The sequence below is a fragment of the Equus przewalskii genome, chromosome 4 (assembly GCF_037783145.1).
Source record: "Equus przewalskii isolate Varuska chromosome 4, EquPr2, whole genome shotgun sequence".
Taxonomy (NCBI): Eukaryota; Metazoa; Chordata; class Mammalia; order Perissodactyla; family Equidae; genus Equus; species Equus przewalskii.
Window position 1 is genome coordinate 24,735,878 of NC_091834.1, and position 26,102 is coordinate 24,761,979.

Here is a 26,102-nt window from a genome sequence, read left to right on the forward strand (position 1 = left end):
GGTGTGTGAATTCCTTAGTCATTTTGTAATTTAATAAAGAAATGTATTTTTCTCTCATCATAATCCAGAAATCATCACAGCTATGACAGTATATTTAAGAAAAAACATGCTTTTAAGAGAAAGCTCTTTCTGACTCTACTGAAAGTACTTTGCTAGATTTTTCTGCCATAATCGAACTTCTGAACAGTAAAAACTGTAACTCGAGCTTTCTGCACGAAATCAAAACAGTGCTGAGTGTCCTTGCCCGGCCTGACCAGCACGTGTGGTCCCTCCTGTGACAGGTCTGCCGAAAATTCCGGGATGAAGCCACGTGCAAGGACACCTGCCCACCACTCATGCTTTACAACCCCACCACGTACCAGATGGACGTCAACCCAGATGGAAAATACAGCTTCGGTGCCACCTGTGTGAAGAAATGCCCCCGTGAGTTCATCACATGGGAAACACTTTCATTTGTCAGGCATCCATTTCCTGTTTTGGCTTCTACTGGAATTGTGAGTCCCCTGTCTCGGGTAGTCTTTGAGTGCCTGTGTCTGCCTCATTGTCAGGCAGGTGACCCTGGGCCTGTCCAGGTGCACAGGTGAGGAGCCAGGCTGCTGCGGCAGGCAAGAGATGACAGCTGCCACTCTATTTCCCGGTGGGGTTTCTCGTGTCGTGGTGGCCAGGACAAGAGACTCGCCTGTTGTGCATCCCTCTTAACTGAGGTCCAGTGTAGCAGTCCAGAATATTCTATTGTCTGATTGGCACAAACCCATGGCCATTGAGCTGTTTCACAAGCAATTAGCAATGGTCCTAAATTAGAGAACACGTTGGAGGACCTGCCTTCTTTGGCCGTTACAATTCTGGTGAAAGCCGTGCCTCTTGGGAGTACCGCAGAAGGTTTGTTCTTGGTTTGGTTTCAGTGGTTTGGGTTTTGCTTATTTGTGTTTGCGTTCTACAGGTGGCTGTAGTGTTTAGGGAAATAGTGACATGAATTATTTCCTGATTGAGAAAGTGTAGAGTTGTCTAATTAAAGAGCTTTAGAAACCATCTTGATTTCTAGGAGGGTAATTAAGAAAAAAAATTTAAGAACAATTATGAAGGAGAGATTTGCCCTACCAGATTTTTGGACATGGAAATTTTTTAATTCTGTGCAGAAAAAATAGCACATAAATGGAATAATAAGCCATTGTAAGGTATATGAAAACTAAGATAAAGAAAAACTTGCCATGATTATGACATGTATAATCTTTGAAAGAGGTAGAGTTTTAAAATTCACAAGAAAACACTTAGGGCCTAAGACAACAAAAGCAGACGACTCGGAAGAAAATGACCCGTGTCCAGTAAATGTGTCTGAGGGTCTGCTTGGGGAAGCCAAAACAGGAGCGCACAGAGCTTTTGAAGAAGTATTAACAGTAACACAAACGAATTCCTTCAAGGGGCAGGGGAGGCCGAGAAAATGACCCATGTGCCTGGCTTCATGCAGAACCAGTTGGTTCTACCACCCCCAGCAAAGGGAAGATTGTCAGAACGAGAGGACCATGGAAGGGCAAGATGCCAGCCGCGAGAATTAAAGGCAGCCTCAAATGTAGCAGCTTCGGTGGAAGAGTAGTCTTTGTTTAGGTTCACATATTTTTAATAAGCTTTCAAGCTTTAACCGTAAGTCCTGAAGTAGAACCGATAGAAAAAAAAAAATGAGCTGTGGAGGTGTTTTAAACTTGTGTGCGTGTACGATGTTTTCCTCTTCAACACATCTGTTTCCTGCCTGTGATAAAATATCTTTATTTCTCCATATCATGGTTTGGCAAACTACTAAAACTCTTGAACTCTATTCCTTTTCTGTTTGCAGCCTTTTACTCTTTGTCCTTAAAATAAATAAAAGCAGAGGACTATGGGCCCTTTTCATTAGCCCTGTTATAGAAGGACACGAGATGATTGTGGGAAACCCAGAAACACCTGGTGCCACTTTCGCCACCTTCCTTTTATTGTCACTCCCCCAGGTAACTATGTGGTGACAGACCACGGTTCCTGTGTCCGCGCCTGCAGTTCTGACAGCTACGAGGTGGAGGAAGACGGAGTCCGCAAATGTAAAAAGTGTGAAGGGCCTTGTCGCAAAGGTAGGGGAGCCTGCTCGGTGTGGGGATAGGCTCTTCCTCTGGTCCTGAAGCTCCCCCGCAGGGCCCCATCAGCATCACACTTAGAAGAGATTTGAGTAAATGTCTTTCAGCTCGAAATTTGTTCCTGCCTTTGTGCTTGGTGTATCCTGAATGCCAATTTATTCCTACTTGGCCTTAACTGTATCTTTTATTATGAAATCTTTCAAACACCCAGAAATGTTGCCAGAATAGTACAATGAACACCCATATTCCTTTCACATAAATTCATCAGTTTTTAATATTCTTCCACACTGCTTTCAGGCTCTCCATGTTTGTGTTTATATATGCCTGCATACGTGTATGTGTGCATACGTGTGTGTATTTTTTTCTGAACTTCGTGATGGTTACAGATATTATAACACTTTACCCCTGCATATGTCGGCATACTTTTCCTACAAATGGGGACATTCTCCTAAGTAATGAAAGACAGTTTCACACTCATCTCAAGTTTCACGTCACTCACTACTATTTTCTGGTATTAAGTTTAAGTTAAACTTCCTCCTACTATCCCAATAAGTCATTTTTAGCCAGTTTTTAGTCTAGAAGCCAATCAAGAATCGTGGGATTTGTTTAGATGTCCTGTCTCCTTACTCTTCGTTAATCACGAACGTTTCTCAGTTCCCCACCCCTACGTTCTTTCTTTTCTCTCCCATCACCTGATGTTGTGAAGAGTACAGGGCAGATGTTTTGCAGAATATTCCTCAATTTGCCTTTGCTGGTTGTTTTTCCTCAGGGTTGGATTTGGGTTGAGTGTTTTGGGCAGGAGTGCTGCGTAGGCCATGTTGATTTCCTCTCGTATCACATCAGGTAGCACATGATGCCTGTATATCCCATTACTGATGATGGCAAATCTGATAATATACTTCAGGTAGTGTCCCTCAGATTTCTTGGTGGTTATAAAAAAGTGATTTTCTGTTTCTATCATTTCTTCTACATTTTATTAGTTGACATTCTTTAAAAAAAAGGTTTTTTAGTACACGTGTGAAATCATAGAATCCTTTTATATTCAATTTATTGTAATCCATTCCTGCCATTATTCATTTTGGTATCTCACATATGGCTGGTGGGAAGAGCCTCTCCAGCTGGCTCCTGTCCCTTTGGCATGTCCTGTGTCCAGATTACGTCTTCTACTCAAAACATACTATCTACACTCTTTGTACCTTGCTACTTAAACTTAGTATATCCTGGAAGTCATTCCAGATAAGTCCATATGAATCTTCCTTATTCTTCTTTGTAAGTGACTCCCCTGTGTGACTGAACCAAAATTCATTTAACCTGTCTCCCTTTATATGGTCATTTAGATTGCTTCCACCATGCTGCTGTTATAAATAACGCCTCAATGAATAGCTGCTTACCTGGAACATCCGCTTCAGATGCCACCTTCCCTATGAAGCCGTCCGTGATCAATGAAAACTGATTTCTCCCATAGACACTTCATGTGCATTCTTTCATGGGCAGGCTCAGCCTTTGTGTTCCATGTCATTGAATCCTCCCAAACCCTCTGGGAGGTCTGTGCTATTATGATCTCCATTCTACAGATGGGGACTCTAAGACACAGAGAATCTAAATGACTTGCCCAAGGTCCAGCAGTTGGGAATGGCAGAGTTGAGATTTGAAGCTCTTGCAGTCTCCTTCCCAGGCCAGACCTGGCCACCTCTGCATCTTCCTGGTCTTGTAACTCCTGTGGGGAGGTGGGTTAGTGCCCTGAGAGCTGAGTATCCTTAGGCTTCAGGAAGCCTCTTGGCAGAGGAGACATGGAAGAAAGGAAATAAGAACTTGGGACTGGTGCCCGGCCCAGAGGAAGTTAAAAAGAAGAGTTAAGCCACTGAATAGAGAGAAGCGTACTATTAGCATCCTCAAATGGATCTACAAAATCAGAGATTGTTTTTGTTTTATATATTTTTTTTGTTCAACAAACATTTTGATTCTGCCATAATCCTTACACTCTATTTTTCTATATGTCCCAGTTCATATCCTGGGAGTAGTGGCCAGCTCAGATCCCTTTGGGTATAGGGCGATGCCACTGGGTAAGGGAGGAGGTGCTAGGAAAACAAAGGGCTGAAAATGTGTGTGCTGATGGCCCACACCTTCTCCAAATCTGATGTCTCTAAGGGTGAATGTATAATTTATTTCCGAATTTAGGAATTAAAGTAATCCCACCATCACACACAAGCATAGAGAGAATGAATATTCCGTCAAACACATGGAATTCTCTTCCAGACCCATAATTAAATGGCGAGTCCCCATATAGCAGGTGAATGCCTCAGGGTTTGTCTTGCTGAAGCCATCTCATTCTCTATTGTCAGCCAGATCCTTGGAATCCCAAACAAGCCTGGCCATTGAATTCCACAACCCACATGGGTTAGATGTGGCCCAGGGAAGCATGGGGATCCAGTGGTTGGTGGGATGGGCTCAGCAGCCAGTTGGCAGCCAGAGGTTTCTTTGCAAGCAACAAGGGACTCCTAACAGAGCGGAGCACAGAGGGGATGATGGAGTAGCAAGGTGTAACTGTGTCACCAGGAAGTCTTGTGGAGATCAGCATAGGACCTATACCTGAACAATGAAATTTTCAGTGACTATCCTTCAAAGTAAAGATAAGTCTGGAAGATAGGTACCAAAAATTGCACTGTGAATTTTAGAGGGAGAGCTGCAACAGATAAATGGGCTTTAGGGTAGCGATGGCATTTGAGATGGAGATTCGGGAGTGGATGTAAATTACTAAATGGGCTCAGAGTGTGGAAAAAGGCATTTTAGATTGGTGTAGCAATAAGACACAGGTCAAAGCGTTTGGTTCAACTAAACACTGAAATAAAAGCAGTTTATCTGATAAAAGTTATTACAGTATTTCCTATGATCAGCCAGCCTTTAGAAATCATGTTTGTGAATAGTTTCAATGATATGATGAATGTTCACAGCATAATAAGTGAAAAAAACAAAATACCAACTGCATAGCTTATGTGACATAACCATGGAGGATAGCCGGAAGGAAATTTTCTGAAGTATTAAAGGTAGATAGTGGAATTGCTGGTCATTGTGTTCTTTGTTCTGTGTTTTCAACATTTTCTTAAATGAATTCATCTCACTCTTTCAAAAAGAAAAAATCTATGTGTATTGTTTCTTTAAGATAGAAGACAAAGCTGCCATTCAGGTTAGGGCAATGGAAAGGCATTGAAGGTTTAGTCAGGGGGATACCTGATGAGCCCGTGCATAGAAGCAGTACTGACAGCAGCAAGTGGACTGCACTGCTGTGGAGAGGAAGTAAGAGTTGTTAAGAACAATTAGATTCTGGTCCAAGTGGGAAATAATGAGGAGGAGAATGCCAGCCCAGGGAGGGGAAAAACAGCAACAGCGTCTCCTTCTCTAACCACTGTAACTCCAAACCCCACCATGGTCCCTGGTACCTAGCAGCCCCTCCATTGATGTTTGTTGAGTGAATGAATGATGGCATGGCAGTGATGGTTCTCATGGCTACAGTTCACTTCCTGCTCCCCTCTGCTTGTGAAACCCTAGCTATTCCTAATTCAGCAAATGTGAATTGAATAAACATTTCCCTTATTTTTACAGTTTGTAATGGAATAGGAATTGGTGAATTTAAAGACACACTTTCCATAAATGCTACCAATATTAAACACTTCAAAAATTGTACCTCGATCAGTGGAGATCTTCATATCCTGCCGGTAGCATTTAGGGGGTAAGTAATAGATTAAGTTACTGGTGTAGAGAAAAATAAAATCTGCCTTGTTCAGTGGTAGAGACTGTGAATCAATAATCATCCTGTACTTGTTTCAGTGACTCCTTCACACGGACCCCGCCTCTGGATCCCAAGGAGCTGGATATTCTACAAACGGTGAAGGAGATAACAGGTGTGTGCTGCAACGTTTTATATGAACATAAAGGAGAAATCGGAGTTTTATAGAGAGAACTTTTAGATGTATTTCCTTCTCCCTCAGGATAAAAACCTTTATTCTGAAATTCTACCATTAATGACTAATTAATTCCTTGATATTTTTCAAAAATGCAATTTCCACCGCATGCAAGGGGTGAACACTCTAAGAAAAGACTCTGGTCATCCATGACTTCACGTGAACATGTTTAATCCCTCGTCTCTCAGCTGAGGGCAATGTCTTGATGGCCCAGCGACTTTGGTGGGTAGAGAAAGAAGGGCAGAATGGTAAGGGAACAGCATGGGCTCTCAAGCCTTGTAGACTAGATTTCACATCCCTGCTCAGCCACCAGCGGGCCTTGGGTCCTTCCTTCCATCAGAGCTCCACTTCCCTCATCCCTAAAAAGGGCATAATGAGACCTAAATAACAATATTGTTTTGAGGATTGAAATTAAATAAGGAAAATGCATAAATTTCCTTGTATATAATAACAGCTCAATACATGGCCATTATCATCAAGAGCAGGAGCTCTTGGGGTCGTCAGATACGTAGCCCAGCAAGGCTCTCAGGGCCGCAGCACCACGGGGACAGCCTGTTGGGTGAGAGTTGGGCAGTGGGAGAGACGCAGCAGGGAATAGGAATTCCAGGGGAGAGACGGAATGCCCAGGGTAGAATCGTGCCTTGGCTTGCATCTGCACACATGTATACACTCAGTGAAGGTGATAACAAGTCAAACCAAACGTTCACCTTTTCTTCTCCTACTATAGTCTCTTGAGAATCCTTTAATAATGTCTCATACAAAAAAGGAATTTCTAAGCGGTATGTGTCTGAACCTTCCTTCTGCTTTGTAGGGTTTTTGCTGATTCAGGCCTGGCCAGAAAACAGGACTGACCTCCATGCTTTCGAGAACCTGGAAATCATACGTGGCAGAACCAAGCAACAGTAAGTTGACCCCAGCCCCAGCCTGGTAGATCCTTTCTTATTTTTTTATTTTGAAATAAGACTTAACGAGAGTTTGAAATTAGACTTACGGAAATGTTGCAAAGACATTGCAGAGAATTCCCTATATCCTTCACACAGCTTCACCTAATGTTAACGTCTTACATGAGCCTGGAGCAAGTATCAAAATGAGGAAATTAACGTCAGCACAGACTTGGTTCTGGTTTCACCCGTTTTTCCATGAATGCCTTTGTGCTGTTTCAATGTCCAGTCCAGTATCCCACATTGCATTCCGTTTTACGTCTCTGTAGTCCCTTGCATATAGTTTCTCTGTCTTTCCTTCTCTTCCGCCGTCAGGCATTTTGTAGAATGTTTTCTCCTGATGTGACTGAAGTTATGCGTTTTGGGCAAGAAGAGCACTGAGGTGACGTATTCTTCTCAGCACGTTATATCAGGATGACCTAAGAGGCTTTTTGGCATTCAATGTTTCTTTCAGGATTTCCACTTTTCCAATTCCAACAGTGAAATACACACAGACACACACACACGCATCTTTAACATAATAAGTATAATAATTAGTTTTATGGTGAGGAGGAATTTGAGAATCTCTTGGTCAAGTGTGACTTGGAAACAGTCTGGTTCCCAGAACTGTTTCCTAAAATTGACTTCTAAAAGGACTACGTAGTATTGTGCAATATTAAAGAAAATCAGGATATGGTACATATAAAATAAGCATTGCTTTCCAAAAGTTGCCTTGGCTATGCGTCTCTGATGCTAAACATGTAGCTAACATTGCTTCCCAGAAATGCCCCTCTGCTCTGAGTTCTGAGGAATATTTCCTCTACCCAAGGTTCATACAGAGACGAGAGATTTAGATCACTTTTCTTAGGTGACTGGCATGTACTTCTTGGCTTAGTTTTAGGGGTTTAAAGAAGATAAGGATTGCTTTTTTCTTTTTACTGAGAACTCCAGTGACACACAGTCCCTACTGGGGCAGGGTGACCACTGATTCCAGGGTGTGGCTCACCAAAGCCAGGCCTTCCCGCAAGGAAGACCCCAGCTTTGTCTCTGGTGTCTTGGCTCCCCTGGGTGCATGTTGGGGAGAATGCCTAACAGTAGTGGTGCAGGCCTCCCACCTAAGGCCCTTTGCTTTCCCCAGGGGCCAGATTGTGGGAAGAGAGAGGGAGAAAGGGTGAGGAGAGAAAGAGAAACAAGGAGAGAAGGAGTCTCCAAATTACACTTAAAGCTTTTGTCATCTCATGCCTTAATTATCAGTCTCTTCATTCAATACTGTCTCAACTGGCCCATTCTCCATCCTGGTGTCCAGTGAGCTTCCTAAAAATGCAGATCTCTTTCCTGTGTTTTCCCATCATCTGCAAACAACAACTCAAGCTCTTCCACATGGTGTCCGAGGTCTTCTGGCCTCTTGTATTTGGATGTTTGAGAGATTAGAACATGTTCTCAATTCACAGGCAAAATAAAACTTCAGTAAATAAAATAATAACATAAAAACATTTATTCAGCCCCCAGTCTGCCACTGGGATTAAAGATACTAAATGAACAAGGAACTAGCTTTTCCTTGGAAAAGCTTAAAAAACACTTGCAATTTTCAAAAGTTGCAGTACATCCCTTCCACAGTGTGACTTCCGATCGCTGAAAGGCAGGCTGTAGTAGGTCTAAAGTGGTCCAGAAGAAGAAAATAAAGTTTTTAGTGATATTATGTTTTCATAATTTTTCACAATGTTATTTTTCTTCTTTCCAAATTAGTGGTCAGTTTTCTCTTGCGGTCGTCGGCCTGGACATTACATCTTTGGGATTACGCTCCCTCAAGGAGATAAGTGATGGAGATGTGATCATTTCAGGGAACCGAAACTTATGTTATGCAAATACAATAAAATGGAAAAAACTGTTTGGGACCTCAAGTCAGAAAACCAAAATTATAAACAACAGAAGTGAAAAAGACTGCAGTAAGTAATCACTTTGGTTTGGCTGTGGAAATGGTTCCAATGGGTCACTTATTTTGATTTAAAATATTGAAAAGCCATTCTCAAACATTTAAATTACTTTTTTCATTCCTGAGGAACAAATTAAAAGAAATCTGTATATTCTTAATTATAAAGTTATCATGTGAAGTTCATCAGAATTGTTTCTAGATCATTCTCATTTCACAGGATGAATTTGCCTTGAGGTTTATTCTATCAGTTATTTGTAATTTACTAAACTAAATTTAGTATTGGTTTTATTACATTTTAGCTGTAGGTTCCTCCCTGCTCATTTCAGCCTCTAATGACTATAGCTACACACACATAAACACACACATGAATGGGATGAACATTTCACATTGGCATTTCCTATGCTGAGTTTAGAGCCACAGACAGCTTTCGAAGCTGGGCATGCACCAACGAACGCCCTGTGCTGAGACCCTGGCCCCTGGCAGAAACAGATCTGAGTTCAAATCCTAGCTCTAACCCTTCCAAGCTTTGAGACCTTCGTCCATTTACTTCATATCTTTAGGCTTTGGCTTTCTCATCCATTAAATGGAGATAATAATGATTCCCAGTGCTACTGAGAGAATTAAATGAAATTCTGTATGTAAAGCTCTTGGCCTGGCACATGGCAGGCGACCACAAACCTTCCTTATTGTTACCATCAGCTATGATATTCATCAGCAAAATACCACCCAGGCCATCCAGGTCCCGTCGGCCCCCACTAGGGAAAAGGGAACTTGCAGTCGGCCTCTGGAAGCCCCTTTTGTGTCACTGCTTCTTCCAGGGCCGCCGGCGTATCTGTGCAACTCAAGATCTCAGAGAACCCAGCTCCTCACTTACTGGTGTTGTCTCAACTGGCCCCTCTGGTCACTTTTCCATAACTGATTCCTTGCGCTCACTCTGTCTTCTCAGAGACCGTTGGCCATGTCTGTAATCTGTTATGCTCGTCAGAGGGCTGCTGGGGCCCAGAGCCCAGAGACTGCGTGTCCTGCCAGAACGTCAGCCGTGGCAAAGAATGTGTAGAGAAGTGCAACATTCTGGAAGGGTAAGACATTATCTTTTAATCCATTTGTTTTGATTAAAAAATAAGACTTCGGATTGTTTTTATAGGTTTATAGTTATTCAGTTTGATTCTTTTCTTTTCTTTTTCTTGGCAACTATTAATCACAACAGGAAATGAACAAACTTTTTTCATTACTTAATTTAATCCAATAATTTATAGAATCTCTTTTTCTGGAAATATCTTATATTTTTCTAACCTGCAAAGTTCCCAAGACAAATAGAACAGCCGTCAGTGGCTCATATGGCCAAGACCATGGCCGTTTGTTCTCTTCTTTGCAGTACATTCATCCTGCTGTGTCAAAATATGTTAATACAAATTACATTTCCTGGTTAACTTTTGTTTTATGTTCAAGAAACACTTAACAGTGCTAATAACTTTAAAGGTAACCATGGGCAAAGACATAATCATATAACGTTTGTTGAATTTACTTGCGATGATTAAAAAGTATATAGTCTGTTGATTCTATGAGAATCTTGATATTGATATAAAGCTTTGAATAATCACAAATAACGACTAAAAACAAATTAATAGGAAAGTAAAATTGAAAGATAGGGAGAAATTTTTTAAAAATTTTTTAAAAAGGGAAATTTTGCGGTAGGGAAGAGCCGTAGAAATTACAGAGGGCTACAGAAAATCTTACTTCCTGTTCTGCTGTCAGGCCTTAGGGTACAGCTGGGATCCAGAAACATTCAGGAGCAGAATGAAGACCAAGTTCAATTCCATAGGAAGGAATTCTTTAGCTGATAGGCTTATTAACCTAGCAGTAATTTGCATAATTAATGGTACTGTTTCAACAAGTGGGAAATACTGGTGTAATCCTGATGGCTACAAATAGACACTAATCTCATGTTTTCAGTTTTCATATCTCTTTAAAGAGACAAAGTAACTAAAATAACCATGTCGGTAGTGCCCCATGCCTTTCCCGTAGAGAACTTTGGTGTCCAGCAGCACCTGCTCCCTTTTCAAGACAGGTCCTTCAGCAGGCGTGATAACCCAGAGAAGAAGCACAGAAAAAAACAGTTCCAAGTCTTTGGTTTCACTGATGCCATTTGCCTGGAAAGGAGGACTTAGGGAACATATTTTCGGGTATGACCATCCCTTGTTCACTGCATGGAGTGAAGACTCATGGTTAACTACCAGGCAGATTTCAGTGTTCTTAACAGCTGTCACAACAATTTTGTCCTTTCAACTGAACATCAGCTTCTTGCTTAGCATTGATCTACGTCTTTGAAGAGTCATGGAAATATTACAACCAAATTTTTTCACACCTGTGTTCCGTACTTACTGTTTTTAGTAATAACAATTGAGCAAGTTTTAATCTCTCTCCCTCCTTTTCCGGTGCATTAGTCTAGTTACCATTTCTGTGCTGTTTAATTTAAATATCCATGAATCTGATACAGGAGAGAGGAGGTACCTCCTAAGGACTATTTTCTTTTTTGTTATTTGTTGCCATGGTTTCCTAGTATACAAAAATTGTGCCTATAGAAAAATGTAGGGAGGATGCTTTGATTATAAATGAAGCTTATGTGTTTATTCAGGGAGAAGATGAGCAAGGATTCAGTTAATAGAATCAATTTATTATATTTAGTCCTAGAGTCCCAATCGTTTGACCTTCACCTAAATTATTGTGGATTTCTGAGAGAGATGATTCGTGTCATCTGAAATTTCAGACCCGTCAACTCAGGCAGTTGTAACCACCCAGCATTTTGAAGCAGGATCTCTTGGAATGGCACTGATCGGTTTCCTTTCTTCCTCCTCTCAGCGAGCCAAGGGAGTTTGTGGAGAATTCCGAGTGCATACAGTGCCATCCAGAATGCCTGCCCCAGGCCATGAATATAACCTGCACAGGACGTGTAAGAACATGTTTGATGTTATTCCCTCAAATGTCACAGGGAAAAGCACCTGTAGAACCACAACTATGACCCAACATCCCCCTGGAGCTGTTAAGGACAGTCCAAGTCCACTTCCCAGACAAGAGGCTCTGCGATCTCACACTTGGGTCAGAGGGGCTGTGATTGAGTTGAAGTCATCACACAACTCGCCTGGCAGGAGCTTTCTCCTTTTCTGTCCAATATCCCCAAACACATTTGATGATGACTGCTCTTTCAATACAAAACAGGGAAGCCTTGTGGACTGGGTATATTGTCAGCCAGTTTTCACTATTTCTGACATCTGTCATCTTTGCTTTATCATTTTAATCAAACATTGTTAAATTCTTGTTTGACATTAGTTAATAATTATTTGAAGAATTTTTAAAGAAATACGTAGGAAAACTTTTCAAAATTCAGTTTCTGGGGTTGGCCTGGTGACATAGTGGTTAGGTTCACCTTGCTCTGCTTCAGCGGCCCAGGGTTTGTGGGTTCAGATCCCAGGCACAGACCTACACACCACTCATCAAGCCATGCTATGGCGGTGCCCCACAGACAAAATGGAGGAAGATTGGCACAGATGTTAGCTCAGGGACAATCTTCCTCAAGCAAAAAGAGTAAGGTTGGCAACAGATATTAGCTCAGGGCCAATCTTCTTCACCAAGAAAAAAAAAAATCGGTTTCATATCTATATGTTCAGTAATAATCTTTTAAAGAATATAAATAAGAATTCAGGTCCCTCTCACACCAGTGTCCTAATGTTGTTAATGCTCACTATTATTTATATAAGGAGCTCTGTTTGGATTTGATCTTCAACAACCATATCTAAATCTACTAATTGAAAACAATTTGCAGAAATTTTCTCTAAATCAGGCAGAAGATGACAAGACTGTTTTAAGGTATAGGTTGCCAACATGGCTAGTTACAAAGTAAACCCCTGATGTACAAGTTTCCATGGTGTTGGGTTAAATTTTCATCATTGACATAAAATAATTGATGATACTGACTTTGTCATCTGGTTGTTCTGGGTCTGGGAACACTCAGTCTTTGCGTGGACAAAACTGAGACGTCAGAAAACTTAGCCAACAGGCAAGTCCTTCCCTATTAGTCTTATTTCAGTCCCTTGATGAAGTGTGTGCGACATGACCCAAGCAGTCCCAGAGCTTGCATTTCTGTGAGTTTTGCAAGGGCATTCCAAGTTTGATAAACAGAATCACATTTCGCATGTGACACAGTTAATTCTACAGCCACCATTGCGCTTGCCACTTGCTACCTTCTCATCACTGGAGAGACGTAGCTGTGGGTTGTCTTAAGTTTTCTTTGGCAAGTCTGGCTTCCCTTTAACTTCAAATCTGACATGCAGGAAAGTCCATCTGACGATAAGGATATAAATATACATGAAGGCCAATGAAGATTGCTTTGACAAGAAACAATCTCACAATGTATTAATAAAATGTAATAGAATATACAGTGTAGCTTCTTTTATGTTTTTATACATTATATGCATTTAAAGTCAGGAAAACTTAACACTGAGCTGTTAACAGTGGTCCCCTCAAGCAGAATCACAGACAGACTTGCTGTGTACTCCTTTAAGAACTTCTATATTATTTGACTTTTTTCACAGTAAGTATTTTAAGTAAAAAGTTACTTCCATTTTGAAAAAGAAAGAGACATACATAAATGTATTTTTCCGCCTTGGTGCAGGGCCCAGACAACTGCATAAAGTGTGCTCACTACATCGATGGCCCTCACTGTGTCAAGACCTGCCCGTCTGGAATCATGGGAGAAAACAATACCCTGGTCTGGAAGTTTGCGGATGCCAATCACGTGTGTCACCTGTGCCATCCAAACTGTACCTACGGGTGAGTGGAAGCTCAGCCCTAGAAAAGAAAATACAGAGCAACAAAATGGACCCTATCTTTCAAATTTGTAGACTGAAAATGTCTCCAGAATTTCCAGGCAATAAATTACAGGCATTTGTATTTGAGTCATTCACTTCTGGTGTTTAGCTCCATGGCCGTGGCAGCAGCAAGGACATGCTTGTGGGCAGATCATGGTGCAGGTAGGAATGCCTCTCAGCCTCTCACTATGTTTGTCATGCCAGGGCTCTGTTCTGCAATGCCATCATGTCCCAACAAGAAAGAGTAAGTGACAGATGAGGTGAGAGCATAGGTCCTGCCAGGTCTCTAAGTTTTCTACATATCTTTCCCGATGACTGGAATTCATATTGGAATCTTTTATTGTTGTTTTTTAATTAATGTAAGAAAACATGGCCTAAAATGTTGCTTGAAGACACTTTTTCTTTTAGCTAGTTGATTGCTAAGCTTTTACTAAGTAAATTAAAACTATTTTGACTGCAATTAACAGAAGCACTCAAAATGTATGTATCCTGTTTACTGAAATGATAAATTTGGCAATCAAACTGGACTGTTCCCAGCAATCAGAAAGAAAAGTTGAGTTGTCATATATAATATTTCACATTTCCTTATATTTCTCATAATCCTCAACCTTACTTGGAACTGTTACTCTTTTTCCTCTGGATCCATCTCTTACTAGCTATGTGGCCTTGGACAAGTGTCTTAAGCTCTCTGTGCCTCTTTCCTCATCTATAAATTAGGGTACTAATACTGCATAGCTCACAGGATTTTTGTGGACTTGAGTTAATATGTATAAGCTACTTAAAATAATAGTGCTCTAGTGGTTAAGATTCATAGCTCTCACCACCATGGCCCGGGTTCGTCTCCTGGTCAGGGAACCACACCACCCGTCTGTCGGTTATCACGCTGGCAGCTGTTGTGTTGTGGTGATACTGAAAGCTACACCACCAGTATTTCAGATACCAGCAGGGTCACCCATGGTGGACAGCTTTTAGCAGAGCTTCCAGGCTAAGACAGACTAGGAGGAAGACCTGGCCACCCAGTTCTGAAAAAATTGGCCATGAAAACCGTAGGAATAGCCACGGAGCATTGTCCAATACATTATGCGCTGAAAGGTGAGAGGATAGCACAAAAGGCAAGGCAGGTTCTGCTCTGCTGTACACAGGGTCACTAGGAGTTGGAATTAACTCGATAGTACTAACAACAAAAACTTAAAATAGTGCCCGAGCACCTGAGCACTGATGGTGGTGATGGAGCTGGAGATGAGGTGGTAATAATGCTGGTGACTGTGTTGCTATTAATGATACTGGTGAAAGGAGGTGGTCTTGGTGCCAGTGCTGGTGGTAGTGATAGTGGTGGTGATTATGACTGTGACGATGATGATTACTGTCCTTTTTCTTTTCTTTCTTTCTTTTTTTTTTTTTTTGCTGAGGAAGATTCGCCCTGAGCTAACATCCATGTTAATCTTCCTCTATTTTGTATGTGAGCCACTGCCATGGCATGGCCACTGTTGAGTGGTGCAGGTCCATGCCCAGGAGCTGAACCAGGCCACTGAAGCAGAGTGTGCCAAACTTAACCACAAGGCCACCATGGCTGGCCTATGATTAGTGTTTTTTGTCCTTTTTTAAAAGATTGGCACCTGAGCTAACATCTGTTGCCAATCTTCTTCTTTTCTTTTTTTTTTTTCCTTCTTCTTCTCCCCAAAGCCCCCTGGTATATAGTTGTATATCCTAGTTGTGAGTGCCTTTGGTTGTGCCATGTGGGATGCCACCTCAGCATGGCATGATGAGTGATGCCATGTCCACGCCCAGGATCCAAACCAGCAAAACCCTGGGCCACCGAAGCAGAGCGCACGAACTTAACCACTCGGCCACGGGACCGGAACCCCCACTCCCACACTGATTAGTATTCTTAAGGGATGAAGAACCTTCCAGTTAGACTTCTAAAAATCAGGAGTCTTGAAAAATTTTCCAAATGTGTCCTAAGTTTACCAAGAAATATTTTAATTGCATTTGTATGGAAGAGCCTAGGCCTGGAGACAAGTGACCTGGATTCAAGAATGACTAGTACCCTTGTCACTTTGGTCATTTCACCTTCCTGAGTCTCAGCCGCTGTGGGAGTAAATGGAAGGGCTGCATCCTTCTATGACCCTGTGGTACAGAAGTTTCAGTCCTAGGTGACTGAAAGGTAAATCCTCAGCTAACATATAAGAAACCTTGTCGTTTCTTCTGTGGTTTGCAAATGATTGACTTTACCTGCTAATCTTAGTCTAATCCATTGCTTTTTTCCAAACGGTCTGGCAATATTTTGCCAAGTTTCCCACCAAGAGAAACAAAAATAAAAAAATTAAAGCCAATAAATTAATTTGAGTAGGGCTGGCATTTTTACAATATTTCGTATTCTCATATTCGGGAAATGATATATTTTTCCATGTATTTAAGTCATCTTTTTTCACATTTCAGTGAAGTTTTGCAGTTTTTTCTTTCATGTCCCACCTAAGTATTTTGTATTTATTTTTGCTATTGTGAAATGGATCTTGTTTTCTAGATATCTTCTAGTTTATTATTGCTAATTTATAAGATAGCTTTTGACTTTTTGGTGGGGGGGACATACTCATCTTGCTTTGATTGGCTTTACTGAACTTCCTTTGAAATTAGTGTTTTAATTCATGATCTTGAATTTTCCAGGAAAACAATCCTATCATCTCCAGTAATGATATCTTCCTCTCTTTTTCAAAAGTTTCAGATCATATTACAAGGACGAGAATTTCCAGAATAACATCAGACACAGTGGTAGTGGACATCAGAATTTTATATCTCATGGTGATGGGAATGGCTGTAATGAATCACCATTAAGAACAATATTCACTATTAGTTTAAGACACTTATCTTGTTAAAGAAATAGTCATCTATCCTACTTTTAAACTATTTTTTAAAACCTGGAATGAATTTTGAATTTCACCAAATACTTCCTTGGTAGTGATTTAAGATTTTTCATATTTTTCCCTTTGAGTATATCAGCATGCTGGTCATATTGACCAATTGCAAACTCTACAAAGCATAGTATAAACTACACTTTGCTAGTTTTTCACTTAATCTGTTTTTTCATTTTCCTAAAAAGTAAGCAATTTGGAGCAGATTCTCTAAAACAGAATTATATTAGCTGTATAAAACAAATGTGTCTTTCCTCCTTTTTGTATCTTTTAGAAATAACTGTGTATATATATATTTGTGTGTCTGTGAGTATGTCATTGGGCTTACAAGGGCATCTAGAAAGTCTTTGGGCAGTTGAAATTTTCCATGAATTTAAACTCTATGAGATACAGCTTGCCAAACATAGAAAGAGGGAATTTACTCAAGGTTTAAATAAAGAATGTTAAAAAATATTAATGGTAATTTTTTTCTTCTATTTCCTTCTATAATTTCTTCTCTTTCTCCCTGTTTCAAATAAAATCCTGATGCTATGCCTTTGACATACAGAGTTTCATCAATGTTTTATCTTTCGTATATTTCATTACCTTCCTTATTCTGAGTCTTTTTGTTGACAGAAGAACATATAGTTTTATATAATCTTGTTATTACTATTTGTATCTTCTCCCAAAGTCATTGATTACATAAGAATTACATGATATAAATGGGTTTAATTTTTAAAATATGGAGAAATGTTCATGGCAATATAAGGGAAAATAAGAAAACATTTCTTTGTGTATTTGTTATGTACACATTATCAAATACCGTGTCTCACTGTTTTCTCAGATGTATGTGTATGGATTAGGTGTATGGATTTTTCCTTTTGTATTGTTGAAGGAATGCTTAAAAAGTTTCAGTCATCACCACAACTCATTAGCCAGTTGTGACAGAGCCCAGAGTATGACATGGGAGCTGCCTGCTTCCCAAATGCCTGCCCGGTATGGCAGGTCTGGTGGCCCAAGAGAATGATAAGGAAACTGGAAGCAAATCCATTTTTAGGTAGAACCACATTTCCATAGGAAGTCATAAGGGGAAATTTTCTTTGAAATTTTTATCCGAAAAATTAAACAATAAGAAATTTTGTCTATTTTAATTACATGTAACATAAAAGAATAAATCAAGTGGGTGACAGAGAATAATTTCCTGACAAAATTAAATGATGGCATGATATGGCCTCTTTCACTTGACACACGACAGTCATTTCTGCAGAGTTACCAAGGGCACCATCAGCTGTCCCGAGGACCTCAGATCATTCTTCCTTACAGCACCTGTCCTATCACTGTCCTTGTCAGTCATCTCTTCAAATGTAAACTGGCCTATATTTCCCTATGGGCTTCTTATTTGTCAGTAGCTTCTTGCTAGCAATCCCTGCAGCACTGTCAGAGGCTGCATAAAACCCTGTATCGTGTCCAAAATTCACAATTTCTGTTTGCACCCACTTTGCACAGTATTCCCATCCTATTATAGTCTGGACACTGACAGGCAATGTGGGAAAAAACACTAGTGAAGGGGGATTTTGTGAGTAGGCCCAGATTTTATCAGTGGTCATCCAGTAGTGAATGTTTTTTGTCTTTGGTGATCTTGGTTTTCCTAGGACATAATAGACTATGAAATAATAAGACCTCCCTGCATATTCCACTGCCTGAAGAAGCGTGCATGTCCGGTGTAGGAATGAAGGCCCAAATCTATTGCAGGGGCAAGATTGCACTGACACCTTGGAAAAGGGGGATGGCTTAGACCCTCAAAACCAAGGAGAGTGGAGTGTAGAGATCAGAGCCCTCAAGAGATAGAAAATGTTAAGGACCAGACGACAGTGTCAAACAAGCATCCCCAGTCCTCTTCATGTATTTGAAATGTAGTTCTTTTTCTTTCCCCAGGCCATGATATGTCAGTCATTCCATTTAATGGAATATTTTGTTTTCCTGTTGACGTTTGTGTTGGCAAATGTTGCTGTACTTCAAAGCCAACTTACTCTGCCCTTTTAACCATCATTCTGTAATCACCTAATGGTGGTCTCCTCTGCTGGAATGGGAACCCAGCTGTTCAAGAGTCGCATTAAGACAAATCCTGTCTGCTTCACGTAAGACATTTCAGTTGGGTGGAAGTGGATCAAGCCAGCTCTTGCTCCTGGCTTTCTGGACCTGAAATCATCATCACCACTTCTCTGCCACTGAAATTCATGTCTTCACTTACCTGTTCCTCTCCGCCTGCTCCTTGATCAGTCTGGCCCAGGAAGTTGTTCCAGTCTCAACTCCCTCTCCTCCCCTGCTCGTATTGGCATTCAAGCCAGCTATGAGACAACTATGCTGTCAATAATAATACATGAAAACATTTCAGTTATGAAGACCAGGAACTGTCTACTTTGTTCAATGCTAGAACAATCCCCGTCACAGAGTAGACATTCAAAATATTTGCTGAGTGAATGAACAGATGAATAAATGCATAATAAACAAATGATTAACCACCAGCCCAAAATTGAGACACATTGGGATTTTAATGATTTGAGAGTAATTTAACACACATTACCTTAGGATTTAATAAAAACTCCAAGAAGAAATGCTAAAGAAGTAGAACGATCAAAATGTGTATTTCTCTTTCAACTCCTACAGCTGTGCTGGGCCAGGCCTCGAAGGCTGTGCAAGAAATGGGTAAGTGTTACAGCTTTGTGTGTAATTGACCCTGTCAGCAGTGACCCAACATGCTCTGGGCAAAGATAATGCTTTCCCGCTGTTCTGGTTGCCTCTACCTTGTCAGTTCTCACTTCTCCTCTGGGCCAGCGTAGGCATCCCTGGCAGAGATTCCACCGCTGGTTCCACCGCACTCCTCCTGCCTGCCTTGTTGGGTATGCCTCAGTGGGGCCTGCTGCATGTGGAGAAGTTGTCCAGTACGGCTCTTTCTGTGGGGCCAACCTCTGCCTTCTTTGTTACACCAGGTTGGTTGGATCCTTCTCTTCCAGCTTCTCATCTTTTTTTTCCTCACTGACCCAGTTGGCCTTATCACAATCCCAAGTTTGAATGACCTTTCTGTTCGATGACAGATGTCCAATATGGGGGAATTTTCTCCCCTTCCTTCCCTTTCTAAACATGACTTCCTTCAGCATTTCAGTTCTGATCAATTTGCCATCATTGCTGGAAGTGCTAAACTGAGAAAAGCAGTATTGGGAATTCCTGTTCAGACTCATCAGGAAAGAGTGGTATTATCAATTAATAATATCTAGTGAGGAATCACAATTCTATACAAGGCACCTGTTTGCTCTTCTTGATATCCCTAACACCAGCCAAACCTCCAGGCACCTCTTCCATTTCTACAAAATCCCTTCCCTGCCTCAACATCAGCTCGCACCTCTGCCTCAGAATTAGCCGTGATAACAGATCCCTCCTACTATCAAGTGAGACATTAAAGACAAATAAGGCAGTTTCTCAGATTTTCTGTCATGCCACCTCTTCACTTAGCAAAGACCCTTGCAAAATTTTTCCTATTTTTCATACTACAGTAAGTATCTTAGTAATGATATTTTTCTGTCACATACCAACCTTGAAACCAATGGACATTCCTTATTTTCTTTACTCTTGTAAACTTTTTCTCTTCTCTTGTCACTCATCCACCCTTACTGTGGCTCCCCATGGAACACATACTCTGTAACAAATTATTCCTTATATCTTCCCTTCAAAATAGTAAAAGCCCATTAATTCAAACTGCATTAACTGGGGAGATAGTGTAAAGCAGGAGATGACTTTTGCACTCGGTAAGAAGAAAGTGTTGTAAATGCTGTTTTCATGAAGTATGTTCAACCCACTTACAAGAAATTTGTAAGGATGCTGGTACCTTTTTTGGATGCAAATAATGCTTCTAATTGATCATTGATAGTCATTAACATTTCTACCTGAAAATATGCCATTTGCCAGAAGCCTAAATGGCATAGATATTTGATAATAATAACTTTATAAAGATTCTAAATTCAGAATCTCCTAATTCAGATGGTTCTTCCCCAGTGAGCTTTAGAGCCTGAGTTTTGCATTTTTGCTGTCCCTGAAATCAGACACAACCTTGTGGGAGGAGGAGTGCGTTAAAGTGGTTTGAGGCCACATGATGACATCACTCATCTATGACAGTGATGTTTTCTATGTCAGAATCCTATTACTTTATAACCTCCTCCAAGCTCATTCATAAAGCATTTCACATGGCTGTTGTCCCATCTTGAAAGCCAAGGACATTATTGAGAGAGTCCCTTCACCCAGCCTGGCCAGTAGACAATACACATCTCCTCTGTGTGGAATGCCATGCTTCAAATATATGGAGACACTCTGGGGATACATCCACATCCATATAAAAAGCATTATTGAAGTCTGAGTTACTTTTTGAATGATGTGTTTTCATAATCAGCAGATTAAAATATAACCATCATATGGAGAGGTCTGGATGATACCTCAATTTAACAAATGAAAAGAGCAGGACAGAGGCAGTGGGTGGAAAGAAGTTAGAAACGCTGCCCGAGAACTCTTAGTCAGTTTTCTTTTCTCCCTTTGGAAGCTGCTCAGCATTCCACTTTCTGAGATAGTTTTAAATGATGTGACTGTATCAAAATATGCTGGAAGTATGTAAAATGCCAGGGTGATAAAATCTGCCAGCAAACCTTACCTTGCCATGTGTCTCCACCTCGTTGCAGGCCCAAGATCCCATCCATCGCTACTGGGATTGTGGGCGGCCTCCTCCTGGTGGTGGTGGTAGCCCTTGGGATTGGCCTCTTTTTGCGCAGGCGGCACATCGTCCGGAAGCGCACTCTGCGCAGACTCCTGCAGGAAAGAGAGGTGAGTGTGCACCCCGGCCTGTGCACCCCGTCAGCACCCCATCAGAGTCCTCACTGCCCCAGATAAGAGCAAGGGCTGTGCAGACTTGCTATTTGAAATTTTGTATTTTAAGTATGTAATTGTAATATTATGCTTTATTTCTTGGGATGGAAAAACCAGGAAGAATCTCTGAATGTCTAATTATAAGCAATTAGTTACATTTTGGTACATCTATCCAATGAAATGCAAATGTTTCTAGAGTAAGTCACACAACATGGTTGCAAAGCCGTGCAGAGTGCTTTTTACAGTATAGCACCAGTGTACATGCCCAGGAGAAAGTCTTGTGAATAGGTATGTAATTGAGCTCCTGTAAAGGCACTGTGGTTGAGGAGATGCTACTTTGGGAAATGCCATTGTCCACACCAGTGCTGTTCCTTTTTGAGCTCTGTGTGTGACTGATGTTATCCCTGACACTTATCAAGTGTCCAGCAGTGTGTCAGATGCCAGAGTCCCTGGGAGGAGAGACCCATAGCAGCTCGTAGCATAGTGACACCTGTGGGTTATGAGCTCCTACAGGCTACCAAAATGACCACTGTATAAAAATTTTCCTCACCAAAATTTTCTCAATTCCAGCTAATTAGCCTGGAAACAGAAATTGCATTTGTTGAAATGGAGCCATTCTGTTCAAGGACACTAGTATCAGGGAGTCCCTGTTCCTACCATCTTTTATGAAGTTCTTTAGAGAAGGTGTCCATTTTTCCTTTTGAGGGAGCATGGCAAGTTGTTTGTGCTAAAGCGCAACCGCACACTGCTGTGTCTGCACCTGCATAACACCCTCCTCCCCCGGGGGCACTGAGTGTTGATGCCGAGCAGCACTGGCTCTTGTTCCTTGTCTCTCACAGCTCGTCGAGCCTCTTACACCCAGCGGAGAAGCTCCGAACCAAGCTCTCTTGAGGATCTTAAAGGAAACCGAATTCAAAAAGATCAAGGTGCTAGGTTCTGGAGCATTCGGCACAGTGTACAAGGTGAGGCCACTAGAGGTGTGATACTGAGGCTTCTGGGGACTCGGGTTGGCAGCCCCCTCACATTCTAGGTGGGCAAATGCAGAGTCCTTGGCTGTGGTCTGTTTAGCATCGTGGTCTGTTCTTTGTGTCACTGAAGCTTTGGGAAATTACACCATTTTCTCAAGTTATTGAGAGGAAATCTTTTATAATCACAATAACAAATAAGTGGTCCTGTGAGACCTGTACACAGGCAAAAACATTTTTATGGATGACACATTGACCTTTTAGAGGGGTGGGTGGCACAGATGGATTCTGAAGGAGGATTGTCTATCACTGAGTGACAGCATCCAAATAAAGCCCAGGTTAAAACAGCTTCTTTTTAATTTGTTTTTCTACATCCTCTTTGCATTAAGTCTGATTGCAGTTAGGTCTAGACCTGGCGTCTTAGAATTCTGCATGAAATGATCCACACTGGTTTTATAACTAGCACAAGTTTAGGGTTTTTGAAATCTAACTAATTCATGGAACATGATAGCTAAAGAGCTACTGAGGGGGCCGGCCTGGTGGTGCAGCGGTTAAGTGCGCACGTTCTGCTTCTCAGCGGCCCAGGGTTCGCCGGTTCGGATCCTGGGTGAGGACATGGCACCGCTTGGCACGCCATGCTGTGGTAGGCATCCCACATATAAAGTAGAGGAAGATGGGTACGGATCTTAGCTCAGGGCCAGGCTTCCTCAGCAAAAAGAGGAGGACTGGCAGTAGTTAGCTCAGGGCTAATCTTCCTCAAAAAAAAAAAGAGCTGCTGGGATGTCATCACTCCCAGACCTGATGGCCTTGCAATGCAGAGTTTGCTCGATGTCCCTTACCCTTTGGGATAGTGTCACTAATAAAGTCCATCCAGCTCACAAGTTACGTATTGCATGGTAAGACAATTGCCAGTTAATGTCTTCCCTCTGTCTTTGTCATAGGGGCTCTGGATCCCAGAAGGTGAGAAGGTTAAAATTCCTGTGGCTATCAAGGAATTAAGAGAAGCCACGTCTCCAAAAGCCAACAAGGAAATTCTTGATGTGAGTGTCTGCTTTGTTTTCTGGTTGTCCACAGGCCTGGACGTCAGAAGCCACCTTTTCTGGTGTCTGGCAGCACATTGCTCTGTTTTAGACTTTTTTTCATCACCATATTCTAAATGTTCACTTTTTATATCTTTTTTCCCTTCTAGCTGTAGTTGGTATAATTCCCTCTCAGGCCTTGTCTTACAGAGAAAACTCACCTCGTCCATTCTATTATCTCCCCCAAAAGGATAGAAACTTACAGGTGCTGGGCATTTACCAAAGGCTCCTGATGAACCTATGGTGCAGGTATTGTGCTCAATATTTTTTGGATGAGGAAATGGAGGCATGAAGAAATGTGCTCAGGTTCACACGGCTGGGGTAGAATTCAAGCCCTTTGTTACTCCTGACTCTGAAACTCATGTTCATTTTGCTGTTATCTTATCTTTGAAATGGCTTTTTAAAGGTGCCTAGGGTTAATAATATGATGCCCACTCTATAAACTCTTGCCCACTTGCTGTACTTTCTCCCCAAATAATTTAAATTTATTCTCCAGTGTCTGCTGATTGTTTTTATGGAGTAAGTCTTTAGAATGTCCCACAAGATGATTGTTATGTGTTTGGTTTCGATTCTACTGAACTTTCTCCACCTTGTCTTGACCTTCACTAGCCAATGAGGGGGCTGCACACTCTTAGAAAGAGGCTGGGCCATCCTGGAATTTGGCGGAGGCCACTTTAAGGAGATGCTCTGGAACATGCAGTCGGCAAACCCTCCAGGGTCTTGTGTTAACAACATTGGCCTCTGCTTGCTGTGGGTTGATGAAAATTCTTGCCCTTGTCCCAAGACAGAGTCAGTGAAAGGGGAGGTAGAGGGCTTAGTAGTGGGTTGGAGAAACAGTCAAAGAAAAAGGAAAACGACAGCCTTTTTTGCCTCAAAAATCTAGAGAATTTAGCCAAGAAGGACAAAAGTCAGATGTAATATTCCCCACTCTTGTATTTAACCCACAGAATAGTTAGTAAGCAAAACAAACATGAGCCTTTTTATAAATACGTTTAGATTCAATGAACTTCCCAGTGGCAGAACACTCTCCACTTCAATTTTCTCCGGGCAGCCTTCCCTCCTTTTATTATAATGAGGAAATTCCCACTGTGGTACACTTCTAAATGAAAGATGATGTATTAATACAGTGCAGTAGAAAATCTCACATATCAATGATATACTTATCAAGCAAAATTTTCTTTCATTTTAATGGCTTGCAAATTCATGTGAAGTTCCATTACACAATGTCAGTATCTATTAACATAACCACAGGAAATATAGTGGACGAGCCATTTGTGAAGTCTCTTCACTTAACAACCTCTGGCTCCCTCACCTATACTGTTAAAAAGAAAATATATTTGCAGAACTGGCTTTCTTAGTTCATTTTTTACTCATTTAAGAAATTCTAATAAATTTCACAAAGTGATGTTGAAATGTGAATTTCAACAATATTTACAATGCAGAGTAAGGGTGATTTTTAAGACAATAGCTATGCTTTTGGGAAGGAAGTAGTTTTCACTGAACAGGGCTCCCCGGGACTTCTAAAACTGGAGGAAATCTGCTTTTGTGTGGCAGAGGAGGGATGGAAGACAGAAAAGGTAAAGACTTACAAGTTTAAAAAGTTAAAAAAGTCCCTTTTTTGCCTCTTGCTCTGCATCTCTCCTGCTCTCCCTCCATTGTTTTTGTTTCCTCTCCTTCCCCACGTCCTGTTTCTTCTTTCTATTCGTCTTTGTCTTCTCCTCTCATATCAAATGTTATGACTCAGTTAGGGGCAACGTACTTGAAGCAGGCGTTCTCATTTGCTTTTCCCGCAGCTCCGTCTGCCCAGTGCTCACGGGTACCTGTTGGTGCAGGGTGTTGTGTGGGTGACTGAGAGCCCCCTGAAGGCAGAGGCGAAGCTGAAGCAGGCTGTTTCTGCTAAAGGAAGCAAAAGCTGGCGCTTCTAAGGCCAGTTTCCACAGTGAGCTGAAGAGAAAGTTAATTCTTTGACAGGGCAGCCCACGGGGTAGGGCGTGCTCTTTGAAATGCTCACAAGCATGTGTCAAGGCTTCCACTCAGACACTTCTTCCCCTACTGAGGCCAGACACTGAGACCCAGCACACACACACTGTAGCCCCTGGTTTAAGTTGCTACCAGCATAGTAGTTCCAAAAATGTAGGGCCACCTACTCTTCATTCTTCAGATCAGGCATATGCCTCTCCTGAAGGAGTTTAAAATCTGGTGGAATCCTTTTTCTCGTTCTTAAAATAGTTCACAAATGAGGGAGACAAGCAGGAAGGAAGGTACGAAGTTATTTGGACAATTGGGACAAAAAATAATAAACTTTCAAGGTCACCAAGCCTCAGAGACACCCCTGCCATGTGACTCAGGCGTCAGCCTTTGGGGTCTCTGAGTGTGAGCTCCGCCTACCAGCCTGTGGGCCTGGCTGGGCAGCTAATTCAGAGATTGTTGTGGAATACCAAGCATGCTTGCTGTAGGTCACAGTGCACCTTTGAGATTCCAAGATA

The 26,102-nt window shown here is 41.5% G+C and overlaps 1 protein-coding gene across 2 annotated transcripts in view; it reads left to right on the top strand.

Annotated features, from left to right (window-relative positions):
- The window catches only part of EGFR (epidermal growth factor receptor), a 199,861-nt gene that overhangs the window by 136,533 nt on the left and 37,226 nt on the right, over positions 1–26,102 (top strand). For both annotated transcript variants that reach the window (XM_070617275.1, XM_070617276.1), the window contains exons 8-20: positions 282–423; positions 1,980–2,096; positions 5,700–5,826; positions 5,925–5,998; positions 6,870–6,960; positions 8,725–8,924; positions 9,858–9,990; positions 11,771–11,861; positions 13,581–13,738; positions 19,332–19,370; positions 21,389–21,530; positions 22,412–22,534; positions 23,479–23,577. In XM_070617275.1, coding sequence (XP_070473376.1) covers positions 282–423; positions 1,980–2,096; positions 5,700–5,826; positions 5,925–5,998; positions 6,870–6,960; positions 8,725–8,924; positions 9,858–9,990; positions 11,771–11,861; positions 13,581–13,738; positions 19,332–19,370; positions 21,389–21,530; positions 22,412–22,534; positions 23,479–23,577 — 1,536 coding nt within the window. The remainder of the gene's footprint in view (positions 1–281; positions 424–1,979; positions 2,097–5,699; positions 5,827–5,924; positions 5,999–6,869; positions 6,961–8,724; positions 8,925–9,857; positions 9,991–11,770; positions 11,862–13,580; positions 13,739–19,331; positions 19,371–21,388; positions 21,531–22,411; positions 22,535–23,478; positions 23,578–26,102) is intronic.